General features: G+C 39.4%; 1 protein-coding gene and 1 long non-coding RNA gene across 3 annotated transcripts in view; one reads left to right on the top strand and one right to left on the bottom strand.

The window, feature by feature from the left end:
- The window catches only part of LOC135220541 (uncharacterized), a 78,392-nt gene that overhangs the window by 2,369 nt on the left and 49,290 nt on the right, over nucleotides 1–26,733 (top strand). The window lies entirely within an intron of this gene.
- Nucleotides 2,017–26,733, bottom strand: part of LOC135220540 (blastula protease 10-like) — a 54,107-nt gene continuing 29,390 nt past the window's right edge. Inside the window, exons 6-15 of one of the 2 annotated variants that reach the window (XM_064257727.1) lie at nucleotides 26,077–26,267; nucleotides 25,587–25,781; nucleotides 16,026–16,152; nucleotides 15,697–15,831; nucleotides 14,731–14,814; nucleotides 8,386–8,548; nucleotides 7,955–8,092; nucleotides 3,307–3,461; nucleotides 2,921–3,172; nucleotides 2,017–2,182 (exon numbers count right to left, since the gene is read on the bottom strand). In XM_064257727.1, coding sequence (XP_064113797.1) covers nucleotides 2,157–2,182; nucleotides 2,921–3,172; nucleotides 3,307–3,461; nucleotides 7,955–8,092; nucleotides 8,386–8,548; nucleotides 14,731–14,814; nucleotides 15,697–15,831; nucleotides 16,026–16,152; nucleotides 25,587–25,781; nucleotides 26,077–26,267 — 1,466 coding nt within the window. In that variant the 3' untranslated portion in view covers nucleotides 2,017–2,156. The remainder of the gene's footprint in view (nucleotides 2,183–2,920; nucleotides 3,173–3,306; nucleotides 3,462–7,954; nucleotides 8,093–8,385; nucleotides 8,549–14,730; nucleotides 14,815–15,696; nucleotides 15,832–16,025; nucleotides 16,153–25,586; nucleotides 25,782–26,076; nucleotides 26,268–26,733) is intronic. The other variant, XM_064257728.1, reaches the window with a different exon arrangement.

Raw genomic sequence — 26,733 nt, 5'->3', positions numbered from 1 at the left:
ACTGTCATCAATTAACACTATACTATCAGTACCTTGAGCCACTCTGTACTTGTACAGAGTCGCTGTAGGTGGCTAAATCTGTAATGATTTGTCTTCATAGTATCAATACTGAATGCTATGAAAAATGAGCACACTCTATAAAGATTGGGAAAAGTCAGACCATCTTCTTATGTATTAACTCTTGATATAGTTTAGAAATGCATTAAAAAATCCTTAAGTTTTAGGGATTGGTGTTTTTCTACAATATATCGAGATTTAATAGAAAGGAAATTGGTCTTATTTATTATGTTTATCCATATTTTTATTATTGTTGCTGCTATCATTAGTCAAATTGCAACCCTAATGGAAAAACAGGATGCCACAACCCCAAGGGATCCAACAGTGAAAACAGCTCAGTATAGAAAAATAAAGAAGTAAAGAACAAAGCAAATCAGACGAGAAAAAAAGAAACGCAAATTTGATCAAATAAACTATAAAATAGAAGGAATATGAGGCTACTTAACATTGCTTCAACTTCATAATTGGGAAAAATATTTCAGAATTCGGTCAGAGCAACTATATGAAGAGGAAAAGGGATGCAGGTTGATGGAAAAAATATCGCAATAAAACCTTATTTACTTTGCTTCAGAATGTTTCTGGTACAAATTTGAAACGTGGAAGGATTCATTGGCATCGTACGTATTGTATGCTCTCACAGTCACTCCCATTACCGTGACCTTAACACAAAAGAAACAACCATTTCACTCGTTCTTTCGAACCTTTTCTCCACACAGAGACTTTGCAGTCTCCCTTTCACCACCAAACAATACAATAGCATCTCACAAACGGTTCCTTCAACTGAAAAAGTGTCTTTCCATCTGTCACTATACACATTGCTCCTCCCTTTCACCACGGCGCAGAACTCCCCCATCCCCACCTCTCTCTCTCTCTCTCTCTCTCTCTCTCTCTCTCTCTCTCTCTCTCTCTCTCTCTCTCTCTCCTAGCCTCTACAACGATATCTTAAAAACACTTATTCCATTGACAACGGACGGTAATGTCCTCAGATAGCATTGTACACACACACACACACACACACACACACACACACATATATATATATATATATATATATATATATATATATATATATATATATATATATATATATATATATACCTCATATATATATATATATCATCCCTTATACTACTAATGGCCCAGTAACGTATTGTGCTGCACGACAGCAACGAAGTAAGAACATATGCAGCATTCATTGTATTCATTAGAAAAATAAGCTATCTTTTAGAGAGACAAAACCAAGTGTCATGACTTACATAAGCTCCGAGGTGGTAGGCCGCAGGAAAGAAACTTGATCCGTTCTGTGCAAACTGAATTCATTCAGCTGTAACTCAAGCCATGCTGGAGAAGTCTGCAAAATTGATAGAAATACTTTTCCAATGTATATTTACCTGACTAATTTAGTAGTAGGTATATCGAGTGTTAAAAAAAACCATGGCCGCCTAAAATGGAAATAACGTAATTTAGTGCTATGATTTCGTAACCAATAATATCTTGATACAATATAATGATGTCATAGTATCTTGAGGAACTGACGAAATGTTAGTGAAATTAGATGCGCATATTCACCAGGTGACCCTCTCTATATAAAAGGCTTGAAGTTAATAGCAATGAATATTAATATGATTGCATATTACTCAATATGTACATGGTTATATAGCATCTATCTTCACATTTTCACTGACACCTACCAATAGTCAGAATCCTCTCATCAGTTTCTTTTTAAAATCTGCGAGAATTATAGCTTGTGAAGAAATTAGATTCTTCAACAAACTCGAATAAATAAATATTTGAATCTATTGCAAAGGTCTCTAAAGAATTTTGGTGTGGGGACTTCTTTGGCAGGAACAAAAATCAAAGCGGGGATTTGCACTTCAAAAGAAAAGGCGATGTTTCTTGCAAGAAGAGGTCTAAATGCAATGTCTACTGAGTGACAAGACTTACCGATGATAATGACAATGAGCAGCATTCATTGTTAGGGTAATAACCCAGGCCAAAGCCGGGAGAAGTCCATTGTGCTGAGGTAGAACTCAGCAGTACTTCATTGCACATATCACTAGCAGGAGCATTGACTGGTGTGGTTGTGGGTGTGGTCGTACTCATAGTTGTGGTTGTGGGCTTGGTTTGTGGTCGAGCTTTTGGGGCGGTTGTGGTTGTTGGGCTTGGTTGGTTGGTCGGTATCTTGGCGGTTGTTGGTTTTGGGCTTTGGTTGTGGTCGTACTTGCGGTTTGGGTTGTGGGCTTGGTTGTGGTCGTAACTTGCGGTTGTGGTTGTGGGGCTTGGTTGTGGTCGACTTTGCGGTTTTGGGTGGTTTGTGGGGCTTGGTTGGTGGTCGTACTTTTGGCGGTTGGTTGTTGTGGGCTTGGTTGTGGTCGTACTTGCGGTTTGTGGTTGTGGGCTTGGTTGGTGTCGTACTTGCGTGGTTGTGGGCTTGGGTGTGTGGTCGTACTTCGGTTGGTGGTTGTGGGCTTGGTTGGTTGTCGGTTACTCTTGGCGGTTGTGGTTGTGGGCTTGTTGTGGTCGTACTTGGCGGTTGTGGTTGTGGGCTTGGTGGTGGTCGGTACTTGCGGTTGTGGTTGTTGGGTTTGGTTGTGGTCGTACTTGCGTTGTGGTTGTGGCTTGTGGTGGTCTTACTTGCGGTTGTGGTTGTGGGCCTTGGTTGTGGTCGTACCTTAGCGGTTGTGCGGTTGTGGGCTTGGTTGGTGGGTCGTACTTGGGCGGTAGTTGGTTGGGTGGCCTATTGGTGGGTGGTCGTACTTGGCGGTTGTGGTTGTGGCTTGGTTGTGGTCCGTTACTTGCGGTTTGTGGTTGTGGGCTTGGAGTGGTCGTACTTTGGCGGTTTGTGGTTTGTGGGCTTTGGTTGGTGGTCGTACTTGCGGTTGTGGTTGTGGGCTTGGTTGTGGTCGTACTTGCGGTTGTGGTTGTGGGCTTGGTTGTGGTCGTACTTGCGGTTGTGGTTGTGGGCTTGGTGGTGGTCGTACTTGCGGTTGTGGTTGTGGGCTTGGTTGTGGTCGTACTTGCGGTTGTGGTTGTGGGCTTGGTGTGGTCGTACTTGCGGTTGTGGTTGTGGGCTTGGTTGTGGTCGTACTCGCGGTTGTGGTTGTGGGCTTGGTTGGTGGTCGTCGTACTGCGTTGGTTGTGGTTGTGGGCTTGGTGTGGTCGTACTTGCGGTTGTGGGTTGTGGTTGGTTGGTGTACTGGCGGTTGTGGTTGGTGGTGTGGTTGTGGTTGACTGGTTGTGGCTTGGTTGTGGTCGTACTCGTGGTTGTGGTTGTGGGTTTAGTTGTGGTTGTACTCGTGGTTGTGGTTGTGGTCGTACTCGTGGTTGTGGGGGTGGTTGTAGTCGTACTCGTGGTTGTGGTCGGACTCGTGGTTGTGGTTGTGCTCGTTGAAGTCGTTGTCGACCTGTTAGACAAGAGGACATCAAAGTCAGGGCATAGAATTTTATCCAATATACTTTCACTCAAAAAAGTTTTGCAACATGTTTCGAAATTTTTGTTCGCCTAATAATAATTTATTCTTTTGATATATACAATGAAATTGATTTTTCCTACTCGATTTTGGTTATTAATAATAAAGAAAGGTGAGTGAAAAATGGATATTACGGAAAATAACGAAATATTTTGAAAAATCTAGTGCCAGATGGCTAGGCAAAAGAGTCAAGAAGAAACTATGTTTCAAATCCAAATAAGAGCTTCTTAATTAATAAAGTAACATTGAATAATCATTAACAAAATTATATAAATAAATAAAGAACTAATTCTACTATAATCGTTGTCACAAGCACAAAACATAAAAAAAATCTCATAACGTATGTAATTGTGTGATGCCACACTCGGCCAGGAAAGTTAAACTGTCTCGTCACTTGCAACACTTTATCTCACAGGTAATCGATCATGAGCTTGTATGGGACTAATGCTTTTATCGTAGATATTGCTTGGCAGCTTGGTGTAAATAGAACAACCATGTATAGATGGATGTGGCAACTAAGAGGAAGAGAAATATAATAAACTTATTGAAAAAAGTAGAGGACTAATGTTGACGATCGTCATCGGCTGATCATTGAAGTAGCTCCCTGACAGCTGGTGTTGCAATAAAGCGAGAACATAAGGCTCTCCCATCAAGTTAATGCCCAAACCATTCGTAACAGGCTACATGACGCTAAGATATTATTACATCATATTCCTGCTAAGAATCACTTCATAACAAAAAAAATACTAAGAAAAGAGGCTATGGTTCGCGTTACAATATTATCCAGTGGCCGTTGACTTCTGGAAGACATTCGTTATTGTTGATGCTACTTGGGCTAAGTTCAATTTATAACAGTCGCAGGCCTATGTCTGCAAAGTTCACACATATGAAGGAGATAAAACAAAGATAGTGATGGCCTTTGGAGATAAAAATATTGAAAAATAAGAACGGTGATGACCTTTGAATTCATAAAGAAACATTCTCTAATCAACAATATCAGAAAAACCTCTGTTTATGGGAAATTGCAGGTAATTTCTCTTACACACCAGCGGTGTCTGAGTTGTTCCAACCAAACAGCGCCATATTATAAACTGTTGTCTGAAAAGTTTTGAAGTATGTTTTAAAATATTTTTGAATGACTGTACTTTCTGCTCTAAGTTTATTCTAATGAACAGTTTCATTTTTCTGAAAATTTAAAGGGAAGCAATGCTAATCTACACATACATACACACACATGCACACACATTATATATATATATATATATATATATATATATATATATATATATATATATATATATATATATATATAATAATATTGTCTGTGCTAGCTGAGGTTTCGTTGGGTCTAAGAGTTAAGATAAGATTTCAATAGATTGACTAGATCAATGACTTGGCTCAATATGAATGCATTTGCAACAGGATTGATTTATTACCTGGGCACATGGCAAGAAACCCAAATTCTCCTCTGTGTGCGGACAGAGGAGAATTTGGGTTTCTTGTCAGTTAATTAAATACCAATAGCAAAAGACATAATGGACATACATTGATGAATTATTTATTGGCGAAAAGGCCAGGAAATTCTACATACAAATATATACATGTGGTTCTTGCTGCTTTGCTAGATGAGGTAAATGATCATAATTAATGGTTAAAGAAGGTCTTTACAAGTACTCCCCCCAAGACAATTATTATTAATTAATAATGAATAATTAATTGGAGGATTTGTATAATGGTAATCACAATAACTTGTTAGTTTCAGGAGCCGTCCCCGAGTTCTTGATATTTGTGGTTGTGGGGCGGTTTCGACTGTTGAGTCGTCCGGCGGGCTTGCCGGGGTGTCGTCCTTCGTCCAGCGGGCTTGCCGGGGTGTCGTCCTCTGTCCGGCCCCTGGGACAATCTCGACCTCGTCTCGGGATGTCGATTTCTTCGCTTGAGGTATTGTTTTGTGGAAGAATTCTTGGACGTCTACTGGTCTCCTCCTGGGTTTTGTTATCCATCAGGAAAGCGGGTTTTAACGTGTCGGCAGATTCCCAGTTTTCCCGCCTGTGGATGTAGGGATGGGTGGCGGGCGTCGTTCCTCAGGAAGACGTGTATGAAGGTTACCAGGCCGTCTGGGCTGTAGTTATGTGTCCTGTCCATGAAAGTCTTCCAGCAGGGTGCGAACTCCTTTGCTATTTCCTTTAGTCTTCTAAGGGTCGTACCTTGGTTGTCTGATTCCTTAGGGAAGAGTTCCCCCGGTACTGCCAGTGCTTCCCTGTAGACTTTCTCTGCAGGAGATTCTTCGCCATTTGCTTTCGGTGCTGTCTGGAGACCTAACTGGGCCCAGGGCAGCTGTGACTTCCAATTTTCGTCAGGATACCATGACATCAGTGATGCTTTTCATGAACGGTGGGCCCTTTCCACCATTCCGTTTGTCACGGGGTTGCATGCTGTGTACTGTGGAGTGTTGTCCCCATCAGGCATACCAGAGAGACACAGAGTTCTGACAGGAATGCCAAGCCCCTGTCTGTAGTTATGTTGTCCGGCATACCAAAACAGCTTATCCAACTTAATAGTAGGGCTTCCATGTAGACATTTGTCGATGCTTCTGCCATCGGGGTTACTTCCATCTTGTAGAACGGTCTATGACTGTTAGGAGGTATCTGGCACCCCCCAATTGTGGCTGAGGTACTACGACGTCCACGTGAATGTGCCCTAACTGTCTTCATGGCACTTACCCGAATACCTTGGGGAAATCCTTGATTAACGTTCAGCAGAAACCAGTTTCTAAAGATGTAGGAGTCTATGAAATCCCCTGTGTGGATTAAGTCATACTATGGATTCACAGGAACATCTCTCTCGGAAAGATTAACTCAACATAAGCACTCAGTTAGATATGGACGACATAGTTTGGCAATTTTGCATCATATAAATAACACAAACTATAAAATGGATTGGAACTCATCCCGAGTTTTATACAATAACAGTTGTCGATACAAATGTCGGATGATAGAATCTTCATTGATAAAACAACAAGATAATAGGATCAATTTTTCCAATGGAGCCTGGGACTCTGGCCATGTAAACAATATCTTCCTCAAAGCAATGATGAAGAGGATTAAGACAATTGACAGAACCAATGTCGGCTTAGCGGTGACCCCAGGCATCACCTAAGGCATATCTCCCACTATATGTTTTGCAAATGTTACTTCTTTTGTCATTCACTACTTGATAAGGGTGGGTGTCAGACCACTGAAATATAGTCGAAGGTGTTTTTATGGGTCTTTTATACCTGAGACATATCCTGTATTAACACAGATATATATATATATATATATATATATATATATATATATATATATATATATATATATATATATATATATAGTTTTGATTGCTATGTTTCTTGTGTATTTATATCACTGACTCTATTTTTACAGTAACTATTGCCCTGTTCATGCTTATGTTTAGTTGATTAATTTTGTGGTCATTTGTTTTTCTGACTCGTACCTTGTTTCTTGACCATTTGTGTACTGACTTGTGATGTTTTTTTTAACTGTTATTCAAGCCCATCTATTTACGTACCTGAATAATTTGTATAAATGTAAAAGATTCTTCTGTATATATTGTTAATAATAAATTAGTGTAAAGGATACCATTTGGTATTGGTATTGTTAATTAAACTCCTTTCCTCCCTTGTTTGACGCAATTTATGTCAGATTTTCTCAGTCTCGATTATATTATATATATATATATATATATATAAGATTATATATATATATATATATATATATATATATATAATCTATATATATAAATATATATACATACATATATATATATATATATATATATATATATATCTATATCTATATCTATCTATATATATATATATATATATATCTATATACATTATATATATTATATATCTAATCTATATATATATATATATAGATAGATACTAGATATATATATATATATATATATACATATTATATATATACATATATCTATGTATATATATATATATATCTAGGATACTATATGTAGATATATATATAAATATATATATATATATATATAATATATATATATATATATATATCATATATATATATATGTATAGTGTGTTTGTGTGTGTATGTGTGTGTTTTTGTATGCATTATTTTGGAGCATGGGAAATTAGTTGAAAGAGAAAATGACAAGAGTGGGTTTTTCACGAAATAAAAAGGTGCAGCTCACGTGTATACCATGTTTACAGGCAGTTTTAAACTTGGGAACCAGCAAAACAGAAGATGTAAAATTATTGTTGATTTTTGCAACTGATCTCCAAGGAGTATGATGTGATTCTAATACGAATATGACAGGAGCATGAAATCTATGAACGTTTGATGAAAATACAGCTCGAACGTTAAAAAAAAAAAAAAAAAAAAAAAAAAACTTACGGACATGAAGGATCGGGTTCGAAGGTCACATTAGCAGACCATCCAGAATAGTAGTTTGATGCTGTCTTGAAGTAAAGGATCATCTGGTTGCTTGGAGAAGTGAATACTGTTCCGTTAGCGATATCTTGATCACAGTAACTGCAAAGTCGAACACTTAGTTACTTGCCTAGATCTATTATTGTACCGTAATGTGCAATGGCTGACAAAATATCCGTCAGAGATTTTTCTTCCCAAAACCCGTTTCCGTTTAGAGCATCGCTGGTGCCTTTTCGGCATCTGAAGGAATTTAGTTGGTTTATCAGTTAGACCAGGAATGCTTACCGTGTTTGAAAAGGCAGCTTGTTTCTGGTAGCAATTAAAATTTCCAAGGATAATACAGTATGCTAATCAGAAGGGTCAAGAATATTCGACAACAAACTTTGAGCTCTTACACATCACCAACAGTAAGATTGGTGGTCCTGATCTCCAGGGCGTCGAAATAACAGCAGCTGTTGCCACCACAATAAGGATTTCTTCCATAAAGTCTAAAAGAATTGAACTTCATCTGCACTGTGGTGCACGGAGGGGCCTGGATCCATTTCACACATTTTAGGCCTGCAAATACAAAGGAAAAAAAAGTGAAAAGAAAGGTGCAATAAATTCATAATAATATTTTATTTCAGCTCGAGGCAATATACATACAAAAAGTATAGACTAGATACCCGAAGATAACATGAAAAAAGATAAATCAGCAATATCCACACAGTTGCTGAAGAAGTATAAAAGATAGCATTCATAATAATAACAATAACAGCAATAATATTGAGAAATGTAGTTAAAAAAATTATAACAATTAGCCATTGATTGCATATAATTAAATTCCAGTTAGGGACCTTGGGTGGTTACAGTAGTCATGTCCAGAAGGCTAAATACGAAAATTGAAAATGGCAATACTCTATACCGATAATATTCACAGCAATAATAATAATAATGTTTTGCATAAGCAAATTGCTGCTGTTTCTCAGTCGGGTGATCAGACTGGGCATTGTTCGCCTTACAATGATTTTTAAATTATCCAGGCGATTTTCTTTGAACATCTGTGGGAGTGGTAGCGAGGAGTGTTTGTGAGTCGTCTCAGAATGTCATTGTGGTCTCTCGGGTATGGTTCGTTCAAAGGGAACACCCATATATACAGTACAGTACAATCGGAAGAGCAGCAGTTTCATGTCCCGATGACAGAAGGCAAACCTCCTTGCAATCACATTTACGACGCCTCTGTTCTATGTCTGCTGTATCTTTTATGTCATCCGCGATAATGTGAACCACATATGGAAATTCATGCACGAATTCCAGTCGATGATTTCCAAGGAAAATTTGTGGTTCTGCAATTTGCTTGAGCGATCTCGGGAGCAGCGACATGCATTGGGTCTTGGTTTCATTATAAATTATATCAAATTCCACTGAATATTGGTGGCGTGTCGATGAGTCACTGGAGACCTTTCTCTGATGGGGAAATCAGAATCATATCATCGGCGTAACAGAGGTTGTTTATTGCTGTTTCGCTGACAGTGCATCCTATTGGGAGTGAGTTTATCTTATCATTCAGGGCATCTATTTACGTATTAAACAGGTATGGAGAGGGAATGCCCACTTGCCGAAGCCCGTTTAGGGAGCCGAAGGTGTATGACAATACGCTACCCTATTTGACAGAATTGCTGTGAGGAGAGCCAGTAATATAAAATGCCAGTTAAATATAGAGGTATGCTTCTTTTATGCAGCTTCAGGAAGAATTTCAGGTAGTTTACTTTGTTAAATGCTTTTCTCACATCTACAAAAGATAGGAAAACAGGAGAGGCTGGTGATAGGTAATAGTTCAGCAATTCTTTCAGTATGTAGTGCATCCTTTAACTTGTTTTTGATTAATGGTATAATTAAACTAAGAGTAGGGAGTCTGGAAGAACCTGGTGAATTATGCATTCATTGAATAGGGCAGCTGGCAAAATGTAAATTATCGGGTGGCAGAATTTGAAAGCTTCTGCAGGATTATTTATTAGGTAGGTTGTTTATGGCATCGCTGATGTTACCTGGCGTAATATGAACTGCAAAACAAAACTAAATATTTTCAGTAAGGAGGTTATCTACATCCCTTCGGGAGTCTTGATCGTTTATGCAATTCAGGATAGTGCTGAACTGATCGCCCCACATTCTTGCGATAGCCTCGTCACCGACAGTTTCTCCTACTCTATATGATAGCTTTTCAGTTTTGGGACTTAGGGACTGAATGTCTTTCCAAAGACGAGGATAATCACCTGATTTCATGTCTCGATGATGCAGTGTCTAGACATTGCATCATCTCTTAGTTGCTTTTCATTTATTCTGCAGTTCTTTTTACTGTAGAGGCAAAATGGTAGCCCGAGGGAAGGACACTTTGCTTTGCTAATGAGACAGGCGAGAGCGCAATTCATACTTATGACTTGCGCTCTCGCCTGTCTCATTAGCAAAGCAAAGTGTCCTTCCCTCGGGCTACCATTTTGCCTCTACAGTAAAAACATTTCTCATTCCATCCAGGTATATCACGAGGGTTGCCTTGACGAAATCTAAAGGTAGCCCTGCCGGAGGCAAGCATAGCGGAAATTGTTTTCGAATAGAATTCTTTTAGATAACTCCTGTGGTGGTCATTTCTGCATTTTGTGTTAGTACAAAATAAGGCATCTGCCAGTTTAACTATTGGCAGCGACCTGTTTTCTGTGGTCACCCTAAGGTATATTTCTGGTTTTCTATGGGATCTTAAAATCCCAGTTACCAGATGGTGGCTGGTCAGTTGCGGGGGTTCATGGTAGGGAGGGATGGGTACTAAATAACACCAGTAAAGGGATGTTATCGTAGCCTGTTGCTGCAAGATCATAGAAAATGTTGCAGGTCATAATCGAATCCTGAAGTTGTGAAGTGATGCAGTGGCTCTGCCGGGACGTTGTTATTGTGTTCGTTCCATTTTGTACATAAGAATAAGAGGATGGGGGGAGGCACATTACATTGCTAATTCGTAAAGCATGATTTTGACAGAAGCGAGTAAGTTCGTTATAAGGTTCCCGATTATACAGATATGATCAGCAGTAGAAATGTGAATGATACTGTGTAGTAACACACGTAGGATCATGCAATATTGAGAAAAATTATTGTTATTATTTCAGGGCATATGAACATTAATTATTAGGATCTTAGAGTCCCCTACTGTCACTTGATGCCCCAGCAACCTGTCACTCCTGTAGGTCATCACATTTACCATATTAAACATTTGTGCCACAGGACAGAAAGGCCCTTTTTCGGGCGATTGGCTACTATTTGATCTGTAACTTGCATCGATGAGGTGAAGAAAGCGCTGAAGTCTTCATGTGCTGAATTGCAGATGACAAGGTCATGTGGCCAGAGGAGAATTTCTTACAATACAATGATACTTAGAAGTTTTTGCAGAATGTGTTACGAGAGGAATGTTCCGCTTGAGGCCAAAAATATTTCGAGCGATTATATCTAATGTATCCATGGCAACTCATGAAGATGGGAGATGAGAGAGTTGATCATTTTGGGTGGCCGGTCATGCGCCGTGGGAGGTTGGCTGGCACTTGCGGTAGAAGGCAAGCCTTTGCCTAAACCCCTGCTTGGGGTGTCATTAAGTACCGGGATAGGTTATATCTTGAGACTTATATATCAGGACAAAAATTCTCACCTTTAAGAACATCAAGTGTAGAAACAGACAGGAAATCCTGTAGGCCATTTTATGTTTATTTTGCATGGGAGTTCGTGTGAGATGAGGGGGTTGGAGCCCCTGAGAAACTTGACTCTCTTTACTATTGTGTCTCGCTTCACAGATGAGCGTAGATTATGAATCACAACGTGACATCTTTTCTCGGGTTTTGGGTGAGGTGATTCACGATTGTTGGGCTTCGGTCCAGCGGGCAAAAGAGAGGTTTTTTTCTTTTTTTCTACTTGCATGTGTCTCCCAGCTGCCAGATCCCTCCTGATTATTCTCAGCATCATGGACGAAGAGGGGTTATGGGGTAGATACAGGGTCGGGAGACTCACGAGGGCTAGTGATCGTCGCTGAGGATCTCTCTTCCACCGGAGGCACTGGGGAGGGAGGGAGAGGAGGTTGGGAGTTCAATGGCCCCCTCCAAAAGGTCTATGGGTGATGTGGGTGCATCCAAGGGAGAGGGGCAGTGTCCACTCGGGAGGGTATGGCTATCTCGACCTCATCTTGCTGGGAGGCGAGGAAATAATAGATGCCACATTCAAAGGAGTCTGTAACAGATTGTTATTTGTTTCCACAGTTTTAACACTGTCGAGTGATTCTTGTAATTCATTGATCACGTCCCAGATCCGTTAAAGTTTATCATGTGTTTCCTCAACTTTTTTTCTGAGGGAGATTTTCCTGTTTGGAGGGCAGGGCCTTTTCTGCCGTATGGTACAATGCAGGTAGGTTTGGATCAGCAGGCCCCTTTGGAGGCAGATTGTAAGGATCATCGGCGTATTTTTCCACCGAGTTCCTTAGCCACTTAGTGATGTGTGATATTTTCTTGTGAGAGGACAAGTTCATAGCGAATCGCTCCTGGAGAACGTTTTCTGGTATACATATATCAGGTCTTTGCATTTTGTATATGCAATGTTAATTTCGTCATCGGGGTAGGTTGCACTGACAAATTGTATAGCAAATTCGACGGCGGAACAGCTCAAATGGTACTGTATAAAGTAAATGCAATTGTTCGCGAGCACGGAACTTGTGTGAGGGGCACTGGTATCGGTAGGTGCCAGGGCACTTGCGTGAATGTTGGTTGGATAACATTTTTGTGTTAAAGGGAGGGCCAAGCATTAGCACATACACTGCACTATTTTGCCCATTTCCCAGGGCCAATAGGCCTAAAGTAGCTGTAATTTGAGTGTTACAACCCTGATATAGAAATACATTACTATTTTTCTACTTTGTAATGCTGGCGAGACCCGGTCTACAAGAGGGAAGGTGTAAACAGTAAACAAGATCCGAAAAGGGCAGCCAAGACCAGGACATTAACACTATGCATAAGTAATACGTTATACCACCTGTAACGGAATAAAGGGTCAATAAATCTGTGAGTACTCTACACGAAGTGTGTATTTAATTCACCTTAAGCCCGCGAAATTGTTAAGTTACGACAGAAAGACTTCAAAGGCACGGATTGGAGCAGAACGTAGAGTAGCCTAATATCTGCAATTACACAACGCTATCCGACTTACATGCCGGGTATTACGTAGAGACACTACTAACACATTGCCTTCTATAAGAGGTATAATCACCAAGAGCCAAAAAAACCCTATTTTTATTGCAAAAAACGCGAGAGAGACGTCCAATACGTCCATCCCACAGAACAAGCTAGATGTAAAAATCTAGTGGCGAGAACGTATGTATTGATACGTATACAGAGAAACAAAAACAATGCACGCGGGTCCCCTGTTGAATAAAACTGTCTTGTGTGTGTGGAGGAGAGAGAGAGAGAGAGAGATAGAGAGAGAGAGAGAGAGAGAGAGAGAGAGAGAATTACCTTCTCAAAAGAAATTCTTCAAGTATGAACGAGGGGGAGGCCAAGTAGTAGGGGTCCTCAAATTCTTGTGAAAGATGTTGAACTCTTACAATTTTCTAACTTCGATAACCAAAGGAGAAAATTATTTCTTCAGAAACATGGGTTGAAATAAGCATTTGATTGCGTTTATAACTAATCGTACACTCTAATAGCATGCAATTCCACAGTTCTGCATACGTACTAATTCCACAAACCACCGAACTGCTGGGTGGAACCTTTATTGGAAACCATGAGTTACAGTGTACTTATTATTAAGTCACTGCTGTCTGGATTTCAAAATACAATTTTCATTTTACTTATATACTGTTGTGAGTCGTTAACTGTGTTAATATAAATGCTTGGAATGCTTTCAAGAAATTTGAAAACGAAAATGACTGTTATGTGACTAGGCATAAAATAAGACAGACAGGTACTTGATGAATCAGAGAGATTCTGTCTGTAAAATGGTCATGAATATGAGGGATGAATTATTTGTAATTTTCAGTTCAAGGTTATCATAGACTCCAGTCTGGGAGTCAAATCATTGGTCGTATCAAAAGGACCGAAGAAGAAAAGAGTTCCATTCAAGTTAATTTCGCTATGTACTAGGCGAGCAAACATAAAATACGACTGCTGAAAGTTGAGTGTTGAGAGAATTACTTTTGCAAGCTGCATCTTGCAGATTGAGAGTTAGAAAACACCTTCTCTTTGCATGTGGTCCGCGTGAGGGGACGTCAATTATTTATCACAGATGTCTTATGATTTGCTTCTTTGGATGAAAAGTCACCAAAATTTACAAAGAGCGGAAATATCAAAATTTGATAACTTAGGTGTCTTAGAGCGAAAATTAACAATTGTAAATTCCTTACGCGAATCATTAATCGTCATTAGGACAGAAAGAGCAGAATGAATCAAATCAAGAGGGAGATGGAAAATAGGAATATGAGCCAGTAAAAGTCAGTGAAGTAAAATAGGAGTTAAATAACAAGAAAGAATAATGCAAAGGTATATTTGTCCTAGGAAGCACTGAAAGGATTGCTATACCAAACAATTCCCTTGGATTAGCGGATGAGAGCACAAAAGCTCTCATAGTGAAGTTCAAAGGTAAAAGAACAGCAGAATGCACAATATGCTCCTGAAGGCTTACCTGATGCTTAAGTGGTGGGGCACCTAGGCATGAGATTCCCCAGTCTGATACTTTAAACTCACCTGATGGATAATTACTGGGGTAGTTGGGAGATGTTACTGTCCCAGGTGCTGTGATATTTGCTGAACAACCTGAGAGAAGACTGTCTGCAATGCAAAAGAAAGTTTTAACTAGTTTCTTTAATTAACTGAGTACATATAATAACTAGATTTATAGAAAAACGATCTAGGTTGGAGGTTTCATTAGAAACAAATATTAGTGAATCATTTGTAGGGTGATTTCACTTTTTTTCATACATTACAACTCACATCCTGATACCTGGTATCATTAAGAATGATAAACTTTCATATTGCCATATTCACTTATTTGAAGGAAAAATGAAAAAAATGACCTCAGAATTATTTGAAATACCATTCCAAATAATGCGTATGCCTGGTCTCCCTTTTATTTATTTTACTTTGTTAGGGGAATTAGTGTTGCGTGTAGTATCTTACTCTAAATTCTTACCAAATCTGTAAAATTCGTCTAAATTCTAGTCTTTAAAATTATATTAGATATTATCATTTTTCCTCTTTATTTAAATGCAACTGGAATCAATCTCGAATATATAAAACAGCAAAACAAACCTTATCTAATATGTTATGCGTAGTGATCTGTCGGATTCAGTTGTCTTATTCCTAAACTTACTCCGTAAAATGATGTTATTGCCTATCCTTTTACTTTCATGGTAAAATAAATGAAAGTGCAACTGTAATAATGATTACAACCACAAAGTGCCGGGAACAATTACTTTCCAGCTATATATAGTCTATGAGTGAAGGATAAGGAAAGGCTAAAACTGAATGTGTGGTCCCATTTTCTCCCTAGTAGTGAATGAACATCGCTTTGAAAGGCAAAGTTAATGTCATTGTAATACCTGGTATTCTGATAGCCATCAGAAATTCTGAATCTCATTCTTTTCTTTCAAAGAAAAGAATGAGATTCAGACTAGAGTCTCCTTCACAAATGACCGGAAGCCACATACTTACCATAGTAGCCTTTGTTAACAGTCTGGCAGTTAGCGCCACTTGTTCCACTGCGACAAACACAGGAACAGTTTTTTCCTACGTAGCCGTCATTCTGGCAAGGGTTCCCGGTGATGTTGCAGTTTTGCTTCCACTTTGCTGAATTCCAAATTGGTGCAGAAATGGACCAAGAAAAATAGCCTTAGATTATTTGCATTCCCTCACTTCAAATGAGTACATACATTACGATCATAATGTGATTGTAAAACACATGTTAATGAATGATAGGTCCATCATGATGCCATCTTAACTGTCTATACTGCAACAAGTAAACATTACCAGATTCAACTCACTAATGCATGGATACATCGTGTTAGCCAGTAGCTTATCGTAATGGCTCAGCCCTTTGCTGCTGCCGATGAGTTCTTGCGCCAACGGATTCTTGGTTACCATGGTACTTTTGCCGTTCACAGTGAAGTACTGTTAGGATAAAAGACAAAGCTCTGATTCAATGCAGAAATACAGTATTAACTTCGAAACCTGTTGTATAAATTTCCATGTAATCAAATCTGTTTGATCATAGGGCATAGGACATGTTTGTGCTGATAAATGAGATGAGTGGGGATTTAAATAACAGGCAAGGTTTCCGTTGCAAAGACCCTGGTTTCGTTTGTAGCCTAGTTTAACGTAGTTTGTTGAGGACCTCCCTCAATCAAAATGGCAGCTGCTATTGAAGCACAGATAGACTCACACCTCCTTCTCCTCTCTAACTCCCTGTCACATGCTTGAAGAGATCTATTAGTCGCACAGTGTCACAGCTTATCAAGACCTATTAGATAGGATTCGAACTGATGAACAGCAGTTGCAAACACTGTACGTAACAACCACAACTAGGATTGAGCCGTCAGTCAAAACTATGGTAAAACAGACCCTCGATAAAGCCAGCTGTGCAATCACGTTGATCATTAACCAGATCAGTGCTCTAACTAATGGAATGCAAAACACATCTACCTCATTTGAAAGAACTCCCATTGCCTGTATTCAAGGGAGAGAAAAGCAAATTCGTTAACTTTCAGTTGTTTAATGTACATGTGTATAACCATGCAGGCTTAGATGATGTAACAAAGTTCATGTATCTGCTCGGATCTCTAGAAGGGAGCTGCTCAGAGTGGTCCAAACTCTGAGTGTAAATGGCCATTAATTTACTAGAGCAGTATTATGGCAACCAGCATCAGACGCCGGTCGTGCTACATCAGCGTTAGCTACTGTCAGTTTTATCCAGTTGTTCGATTTTTTTGAAACTGCACTGTTTCGGCGGTTTCACTGATATCTCATGTTTGACGTGGGGAGATGAGGTTATGTCTGTCTCGTTTTCCTGCAAGTCAGATAGGCTTTCGAAGGAAGAGCAACCGGTCCTCGGCAGCTTTTGATTGAAGACGTAGCATCAGTTGGTTTTCAAGTATCACCATGGAGTCGGAGATGGTCTTCAAGCGGCATGCTTTGGTTGGTGGCTGGAATGCAGAGGAATGTGACAGGATACGTTCCGAAGGTCAAGGGGCGACTAAACCATGGTCGCCTGTTTGGAAGGATGAATTCTCCGTTGGCAGCTGTATTGCTGTTGCACCCTCTTGATCGAGATTGTTCGGCGATGGTTTGACAATGTGCAGTGGTTGTTCATGTGGACCTTTTGCTGTTTGTCTTACGAAAGGCAGTGTTATTTAAGTTGGGTTTTATTTATGAGTTAGTGTTCTGACAGTTATTGTTATCATTACTCTGTTATTATAAAGGATTGAATGTCCTTGTGTTGAGCAAGATGGCTCTAGTTATATATAGGGTATTATTATTTTGAAGGGCATGTATGTTACTGTGTTGAAAGAGTATCACTCTTATTTTACTGTGTTATTGTTGATGGGCACGGTTATGTAATTTATGAGCTTGTGTAGTTCGGGTATTTAAAGTAATTTGCTCTTGGTTTTAATGAGAAAGCATTTGCTCATGTTTGTATTGCACTTCCTATATTATTGCCCTGTAACTGTTATTCCTTTATTGTATTGCCCCATTGTTATCTGCTGCTGTTGTATTAAACTTTGAAGGTACTTTGTATAATGTTATTATGATAATTTTCTTTATTTGTAATGTCGCTCTTCATTTCGGAACCTGGTCTCAAAGTTGTATATATGTGTAAAAGGTCCATGTAAAATAAATTAGATTTAAGGCTACTTTGAGTATTTTCTTTTACTCTTCCTTTAGTTGCTGCAGACCACCGGTCCATGTCAGTCTCAATATGTGTGTGGTTCAAGAACCTGGTGATCACACTGAAAAGTGATCATGACACTAACATTTTCATCCCGAAGTTCAATAATGTCGAACTGAGAAACTTCAGGATAGAACTCTCTCAGCTGATTGAACAGATTAAACGCCTAAGCAGCAGATCCGCACTGGATCAAGGCATGTTGCTAAGCTTGATAAATCAGAAGTTGTCACAGGGTCATGTGTATCAGAAAGTCGCTGAGTTTTATGCAAGTGTGACGATATCTTAGACGAGTTGTTTGAGGCATTGGATTTCCTTATAAGATACTTGGAGATGACACGTGGCAGAAGGGAAAGGCTGGTAGTACGGTACGGAATGTTTTTCGTACTACGTACCTGGCTAAAATACCGTACCGTTATTTTGTCCCGTACCCTCAATAATTTTTCTGTACCGTACAGTATGGTAAAGAAAACGTACCGTAATTCTGTACCTGTATCGTACTATAAGCTAACTCAGTCCACATCAGTAAAATCTCTTCTTTATTAAAATTTCAATGTTAATAGGTGTTAATTAGCAAAGGGACTTTATATGTACACATCTAGTATATATTCAGTTGTTGCAATGATAATAATGATGATGATAGTATTAACAGTGTGATTCCTCGTAACCCAAGTTAACAGTCACTAAGAAAGAAGGAAATATTTTCCTCTCTTTTTTTAGATCTTACGATAAAAAATAGTAATAGCTACTTCTAGTATGTCTAATCACAATAGAACAACAACCACTACTACTACGGCTGCAGCTACTAAGAATATTAGTATATACAAAATTTGCTATATTACTAGTTATTATAATATTGTTCCTTTGTTTTCAACATAGACCAAGAGTATTCACTTTTGGAGTCGCAAAACATATTTTGCCAAGAAACTATTTATTTGGTACATGTAATACAATGCATGAAATCTTATTCAAAATATTTCCCAGTATTACGATTCTTTGCATAATAATAATATTGTTCAAACTATGACCTTCTCTTTAAAGGATCTTATTAAAAAAAACAAAATACAGAATAGACAAACGATCAATGGAACTTAAAAGCATTGCCTAACGTTTCTATGTAATTATTAACTTAAAAAAAAATTTGTCTCAACTTTCATAAAGGACATATGTACCAGAAAAATACCTTCCACTAGCAACTTTCTTCTAATCAAACATATGAGTTCAAACTGATTATGTATTACATCTTAGAAACATAATGGCATCTATTATATCGTCCTTCATGCCTAGTCTTAGTTCATGCAAAATGTATCTCAACCCAAGAATGTGCGTTCTACACTCACTTGAGTGACAGGAAGTGCAAGGGCTACTTCGGCCAGAGTCTTCATATCTTTGTGAGGATATTGGTTCCACCGCTTGAATGCGTCTTCACTTTCTTCAATTCAAGTACAGTTATTGAAATGCACAAGGGTTTGTTTTATTTCAGTTAATTGCAAAGCATCATTATCCACCACTTCACCCTCCCTCTTTTGATTGTTATCAGTAGCAGACAATATTTGGTCAATTATATCTTTTGAGCTCTCTTCATTTTCACTATGGCTTTCACTCGTTCCACAATGCAGTGAGGTGCAGCTTTGCAAGATCTTTCTGTCGATCAACTAAGGCACTGAAATCTTGGATCAAGATAAATGCTGCATTGTTGAGTAGAGAAAGCTCTCGATTCTCTATGGCAGTAATGAGTTCAGATGAAAACCTCCCAGAGGATTTTGACTGAAGCATTTTACATTTTAACCACTCACCAATTTAGCAGTAATTTCTAAGAGATATATATCCAAGCCTAAGGTAAGGTACGGTACGGAAATTGACCATTTTTTTCCGTACCTGAACTCTATCACCAATCATCCAAATGCTGCAGCTAAAAAGCACCAGCTTGTATTAGCTCATAAGTGATTTAACTGTCTTGCTTCGGGACATAGCACCAAACAATGTAGCAGCAAATGCAGCTGCAAATTGTGCGGTGGACGTCATCATAGCCTTATCTGTGATACTGATCACCGCAAATCTCGGGCAAATTCGTCTTCCGCACTGAATTCCAGTTTCCAACCTCCCAGTCATCCATCTATGCATGTCGCATCTAAACCAGTGAAACACCAGAGTCACAATCAATCGAAAATAAGTTGTAACATAAATCAAAAGAAACGGTCCAAGGGGGAGGGAGAAAAACCTTTCGTCAATGCTAGAGTTGTCCAGGATAAGCCTTCAACTGAACTCCCGGCAACCCTATCCCTACCGTAACAGCCATCTTGTACACATGTGACCAGCCATTTCAGGCTCGAATGTTCTTAGACACCAGGATCCAACGAAGTTTCATATCCAGATCCAGTTGGCTGGCACGAAAACTCAATCTGCCTGTAGTAAAATGCGTTTCCCTCAACATTGCACCTTTTGGCTGCAAGTGGTCAAGGGAGAGTTTGATACTGTATCTTGCAAGTTCATATGGGTCAGAGGGTTGTGAGAGCAAAGCTCGTTGTTTATGATGAAGTAAACACACCAATACATAACGTAGGCTTAATGAACATAAAGAGACTCTTGCTAGACAAAGGGTACGAAATGGCTGATGTAGGTATTAACAGCGATATATTGAAGAATGTTAATTTACTGATAGGGGCTGATTATTTCAACTATTTCATCATTGGGATGGTTAGAATTGATAGTGTTTGTTTGTTTGTTCTCATCTTAGGCGGAAAGGGCAGGAAGAGCTTATTAGATCATTTTATGTGGACAACTATTTATAGACCTACCCCACCAAAGAGGAAAGGCGAAAAGATTAAGTTGAAGTAAAGTCATTGTTGGATGATGCACACATGCCTGTTGATGCGGTCGGCTTGCAATGGCGTAGTATTTGATAATCAAATTGGAGGAAATGAGCCTGCACAAATCTCAGTTTTGGGTATGATTTGGGATAGAGAAAGTGATTGTTTGAGTTTGAAACCATGTAAGGGGATAAGTACGAATGGAAAGGGTATTTGTCTTGCTAGATATAAATTACTGTCTGTAGTCGTATCCAATTTTGATCCATTGGGACTTGTCAGTCCAATTTTCGTCAGGGGTAAGATTTTTTTGCAAGATTTGTGGGAAGCAGGGATAGGATGGGACGATGAGCTAGATAGAGAAAGGCATGAGCAGGTGAATGAAATCTTAGAAGAATTTACTTACATTCATACACTGAAATTCAAGAGGGAAGTTATTGGGAGAGTCAGAGTTGCATGTATTTACTGATACCACCAGTCAACAGTCAAACTTATGGGGCAGTAGCTCACGTAAGGACAGGCTAACATTTTCACATTTAAAATGAGGGTGGCGCCCAGGAAGCAGGCAAAATTGACTATACCTAAACTAGAACTATTAGCTTTGCTGTTAGGGTTTAGGTTAGCTAAACATTTGAAAAATCTTTTTAAGTCTCATAGCATCATCGTCTGGACAGACAGCGAAGTAGCCATGGCCTGGGTAGTGACATCTTGACCTGAGGTTTGACACTGAAGGAGTTAAGCAACAACCTTTTGTGGCACAAGGGACCAGCCTTTCTTCAAGAGATAGGCCAAGCTGAACCACCATTGGACCATGCTGTATTGTCGAGCCAAAACCACTTCCGTGTTGCTGCAGCCCTTTGAGAGTTGAAGGATAAAGGGAAACTGCCTTCGCCTGCAGAACAATGAGCTCTCAGGGGGAGTAGTTGATTTTGTGTACCTAGTTAGGTTAATGAAAAATGTTTTGCAGTTTGCATGCCACAAGGAGATCCATTTGTGAACCTTCTTTATGTGGAACAATGACACCTCTTTCCTACAGTGTGTGACCACTTAGAGTATGGGGTCGCAGTGCCCACCCACATCACCAGTTTCATTATTCAGTTAGGGTTAGTTATATGGGAGGGCACAGTCTATAATCGTAGTATGTTAAAGAATATCTTAGGATCAAATAATGAACTGTTTCTTTTGCCTTCTAAAGGAAGGTTAGTCCAATTGTACCTCAAGCATCTCATGAAATTAACATACATTGTGGAGGTCAATGAATTAATCACTGTTTTTCAACAGGAATGTTAGACCCCAGGGCTACAGACCGTGGCCAAACCTATAGTAGGAGGGTGCTGAGCATGCATGCTAGCCTTCAGACCTCTTCACAGCCGACAGCCACCTCAAACCCTCCTGAGTGATCAAATGAGTTTGGCACGCCCGTTCACCAATGTTGGTATGACCACACCGGCCCCATATGTATTGAGGGAGGAGTAGGCTACCTCCTCATAATTACCTGTATGGCCAGGTGTGCAGTTTACTTAGATTTCTGCAATAGCCTGGATTCAGAGACATTTGTACTATCACTCAGGAGAATTACTGCCACACACTGGGCACCTTCACGGGTGTATAGTGACAACGCCAAGACCTTCCACGCTGCAAGCACCTTCTTGAGTGAGGTGTACGATGAGGACGTCATCCAACATTTCCTCTAGGAGAGGGGGATCCGTAGGACCTTTCAAACTCCACAATCTCTCTGGAAAGGAGGCTTTTTCGAGAGACTGATCAGGGTAGTGATGCACACCCTGAAAGTCACCCTACAACACAGAGTCTTCCTCGAGAAATAGCTTCGCACACTCATAAAGGAGGCTGAGGCAGTTGTGAACAACTGTCCACTGAAGTATGCCAGAGATGTGAAGGAAGATGAAGTTCTTATGCCTTCCCACCTAATCCAAGGCGATCTTGTATGTCTATTGCCACCTTTTGTTCCATATGAGGAGATGTACCAGACCCTGACACCCAAGCAGTTGCACCATCAGTACTTCAGCCTCATTGAAATGCTTGAACGCTTCAAGCGTTACTGACAAGAGGGTTACCTAAGGTCACTTTAAGAGCGACATAACTTCAGGGAGAGTTCTGCAATTGCGTTCTGCACCTGCGTGGGAGACATTGCACTAGTGAAGGTGGAGCAGAGAAAGCATGGTCAGTGGCCCCTGGGCTATATACCCTGAAGATCGAGGAATCATACACGCTATCTATAGAGCAGTAGAGAATTTAGTGTCGCTAGAAGTGAACGCCGATGATGACAAAGATACAAATGGAGAAGGGAACATGGACGAGAGCGACACAGAAGAGAATGAGCAGAACAGGTTGGAAGATAGTGTTGAAAGTGTGACTCAAAATACTGAGAGTTTGAGATGAACGAGACAGAGCCAGAAAGTGTTCGAGATAGTGTGAGTGAAGCAGTGGACAGTGAAATTACAAGACCAAAAAGAAATGCTGTAATTGAAGAGAGACTGAAAATCTAGGTGTGGGTCAAAGTCAAAGTAGTTTAGTGTGTTGTGTTATCTCAGAGGCTAACTTTTAAAAGAATGGGAGCTAAAAAGAGATCTGAAGGTTTTAGGGCTAGTCTGTAAGTCCTTTGTCTTGTGCGTTCAACAAGGACGGAGCCTAATCGTGACATTAGAACTATGAATGTGTAAGCTGAGATGATTTTGTGATTTCTTGATGTCATTGTAACTCATGATCTGCTCGGGATAAGTTGTTATCCCTCACATCTCCAAACGGAAAGTTCTGTAGTTTGATTGATATGACACGATGCAATGCATGTGTCTACACGAGCATTGGTGAGCTCATGTTTTATTTTGCACAAAGTCTTTTGCTATTGATATGACTGGATTGCCTCGCCTGTTGATGAACCTTATTTTCCTAGCAAAATAATATTTAGTCATTCTGGTGAGCACTGTCATTTTCTGCCTTGTCGCAATCCTGTGCCTTATGTGATGTTCACAATAGAGAGCCCTTTTATTTATTATAATTCCCGAAGAGGACTTTGCATTCTGAGTTATAACAAGTTGGCCACATGATTTATGCTACTGTCTGTTTGATTAATAATATTGCCTTATTGCATAATGAGAGCATTACCTATTGATTGATGTAGTTGTTTTGCTACTTGAATTTGAGAACTGTTTATTTCCATTTAGTGATGTTTTATCCTACTGCATAATTTGATCATTGAATTTTTTCAATTGCTGATATTTACCCATTTGAGTGATTTTATATATTGCTTGTTTTTGCAGGTGAGTTGCCTTATTTCCTATATCACGCAGGTGGGTAACTCTGTTCTGTTTTTGCTGATTGAGTGATCACTCTAATAGAATGTATGTTGTTGCCGTGAGCTAGACTCGAGACATAGCACTGCGATTGAGTCTAAGCCACTACCAGGAAGACCCACTCTTCCTGCCTCACCTGTCAAGACCTTCCCTTTCGTCTCGGGTTCCCTCACCTCCTGAGGCGCGGAGGATGTTGTGAATAAATGTATGCACCTTTTTCTCTCAACTTGATTCCATTGCATTCTGAGCACGAAATAAGGAGGAAGAAAGCATGTAGTAGGAGAGGTGGTTCCTCCTCTAATTAAAGTATTTTGTACGTGTCATTGAGTTGGCAATTAGACAGTGTTGGGATTTCTTCTGCATTTCAAATTGTAATGTTATTTGTCACAATAATGATAAATCAAATAAAACCTACACTGAGAAATGCCTACCTGGTTTCCTGGATAGCGTTACTATGACGAGCCAACGTCACTTCCCTTCCAGAGCGTATTAGAGGTAAGACGTGTTTTAATTGGGGTCTCGTGTCGCCAGCAGATCATTACACACCGGGTATTGTAAGTTAATATGTTAGGATTCAGAATTGGTTATGTTGCACTTGGCTGAAACCATAAGTCTACTGTTGTGTATTTCCTTCGTGTTCCCTGACTCATGTTGTTGTTTTTTCATTAAATGTGAATTGTGTAATTGCTAATTAGGCCAGTGCTCCCTTCAGGACCACGTGGTCAGCTATCTTGTAAGTGAGACATATTATTTGACTACATTGTAAGGGTAGACATGAGATCATTTATTTTTGTAATAAAATTGTAAAAATCTTGCTGCCATATTCATTAGTCCCTTGAGTTGGGAATTGGAGTCTGTGCCATCCGGCAAACCAGTAATCCCTGTGGCGAGGGTATAATTAGCAGCACTAAGAATGGATATTTATCAATTCATTCATGCCCTTAAGTATTTCTCAGAGGTACTAGGCTTAAATAAATAGAAAATTAAAAAATCCTCATTTCACTGACAGCCAGATAAACTCGAGAATGAAGGCACAGATGGTAATTAGCTACAAGGAAATTCCACAGCCTAATGATCATAATTTCAGCAAACCAATCCATCGAATAGACAACTGGTTCAAAATTTTTTAATAGACCATTTCATAAAAGGTAAGTCTTCTAGAGCTGGTAAAACAATTTAGAAAAACAATTTAGACTTCTTCAAAAAGAAGAAAGGACTTAGGATATAAACGTACCATCAATTATACAATGAAATAATTAATGTAGTGCAATTTATCATTCACAGGTAAAGAAGTTTTTATAAATTCTCTTCTAACTCGCTTCCTTAATTCTTCCGTTAGTTCTGGAGGAACTGAAATCCAACTTCTAGCCTCTACCATAGAGGAGGTTGCATTGATCATTATTAATTTTGTCATGAAAAAACGTCAGTTTATACTGGCCTTCCTAGCGGTTCTTTCTAATGATGGAGAAATAGATGATGGACACAGATGAAAATCTAATGTTTACAGACTCTTAGTAAGCTTTACAAAGTTGCCAGTCAACTTACCTCCGAACCATAATGCATATCCGAAGAGAAATCATATGGCACTGAGTAGTTGTTGTCGACTTCTTTATTGAAGTTTCCCTCTTTGCCCGCTTGCACATTTGCCAAAATGATGGTCACATAGTCGTCCCTGTCAGAGCGTGACTGCTCATGGAAGAATCCAATGCCATGGCCCACCTCGTGAACAACGGTTCCCAACTGAAAAGTCAATTGTAACGAAAGTGAGACTAGTAATGCTCACTTTTAAGAACCTCCTGAAATGAGGTAAAATTAGGCAAAGGTAAGCCTAATATTTTCCTTTAAGTGCAGGCAACAGGTCAAATTCATTGTTAAATATGTGCTTTACTGAAAACGAGTTGGTCATACCTAGTAAGTATATTTTCAACATGCTTATTTAACAAAGTATCATTGTCTCCCAGGTAAATAAAATCAGGGCTCTGCATTGCATTATTCTTGACAAAGTAATTTGTTCCACTGGATGTCAAAGACTCACGCTAGTGCATCCATCTCCAATGGATACATTTTGTGGTGTTGATATCATTCCGACGTATGACCAGCACCCAGAGCCTTTGAAAAAGTTCAAGTACTGGGCTGGAGGAGTACCTGTAATTAACTGGAAGTCGATACAGGTATGCTCCTCCCAGTGAGCCAGCCCTGCCTCTATTTGCGTTGTATTCACAACCGCTGGAATAACACAAGGGGAAAATCCGAAATCATCTTTAAAATTTTATGAAAATGAGAAGTTAACAAAATTTGATATTTCATTCAGTCACTGCTTAGAAAAACACTTTTTCTCAAAACCTCTGACAGAACTATTCAGCATGCACATTATCATCACTTAAACTCGTTCAACTAATGATGCTAAAGTTCTCAGTGAACTTTAGTCATCGGCAATGAACTCTTTTCCATAGATATGTGAAATCCTCTTTTCCTCATGGCCTATTGAGGCTGAATATGTAATGTGCTGATTCTATTTAATACCAAATTTTCTTGTTAAAGCTTTGTTCTGAAAAACCAGGATCTTGACATTCGCCCTTGAATTTTATCAATGCACAAGACTATAATATATGCCAGAAATCAGTTCCGACATTTCCTTTGAGAGACAAATCTTTATGCTTCTTGGAACAGAAATGAAATTTGACATTACAAC

Source organism: Macrobrachium nipponense, chromosome 2 (genome assembly GCF_015104395.2).
Source record: "Macrobrachium nipponense isolate FS-2020 chromosome 2, ASM1510439v2, whole genome shotgun sequence".
In the NCBI taxonomy this organism is placed as follows: Eukaryota; Metazoa; Arthropoda; class Malacostraca; order Decapoda; family Palaemonidae; genus Macrobrachium; species Macrobrachium nipponense.
Note: the sequence above shows the minus strand (reverse complement) of the source record. Positions and strands in the feature narration are given on the sequence as shown.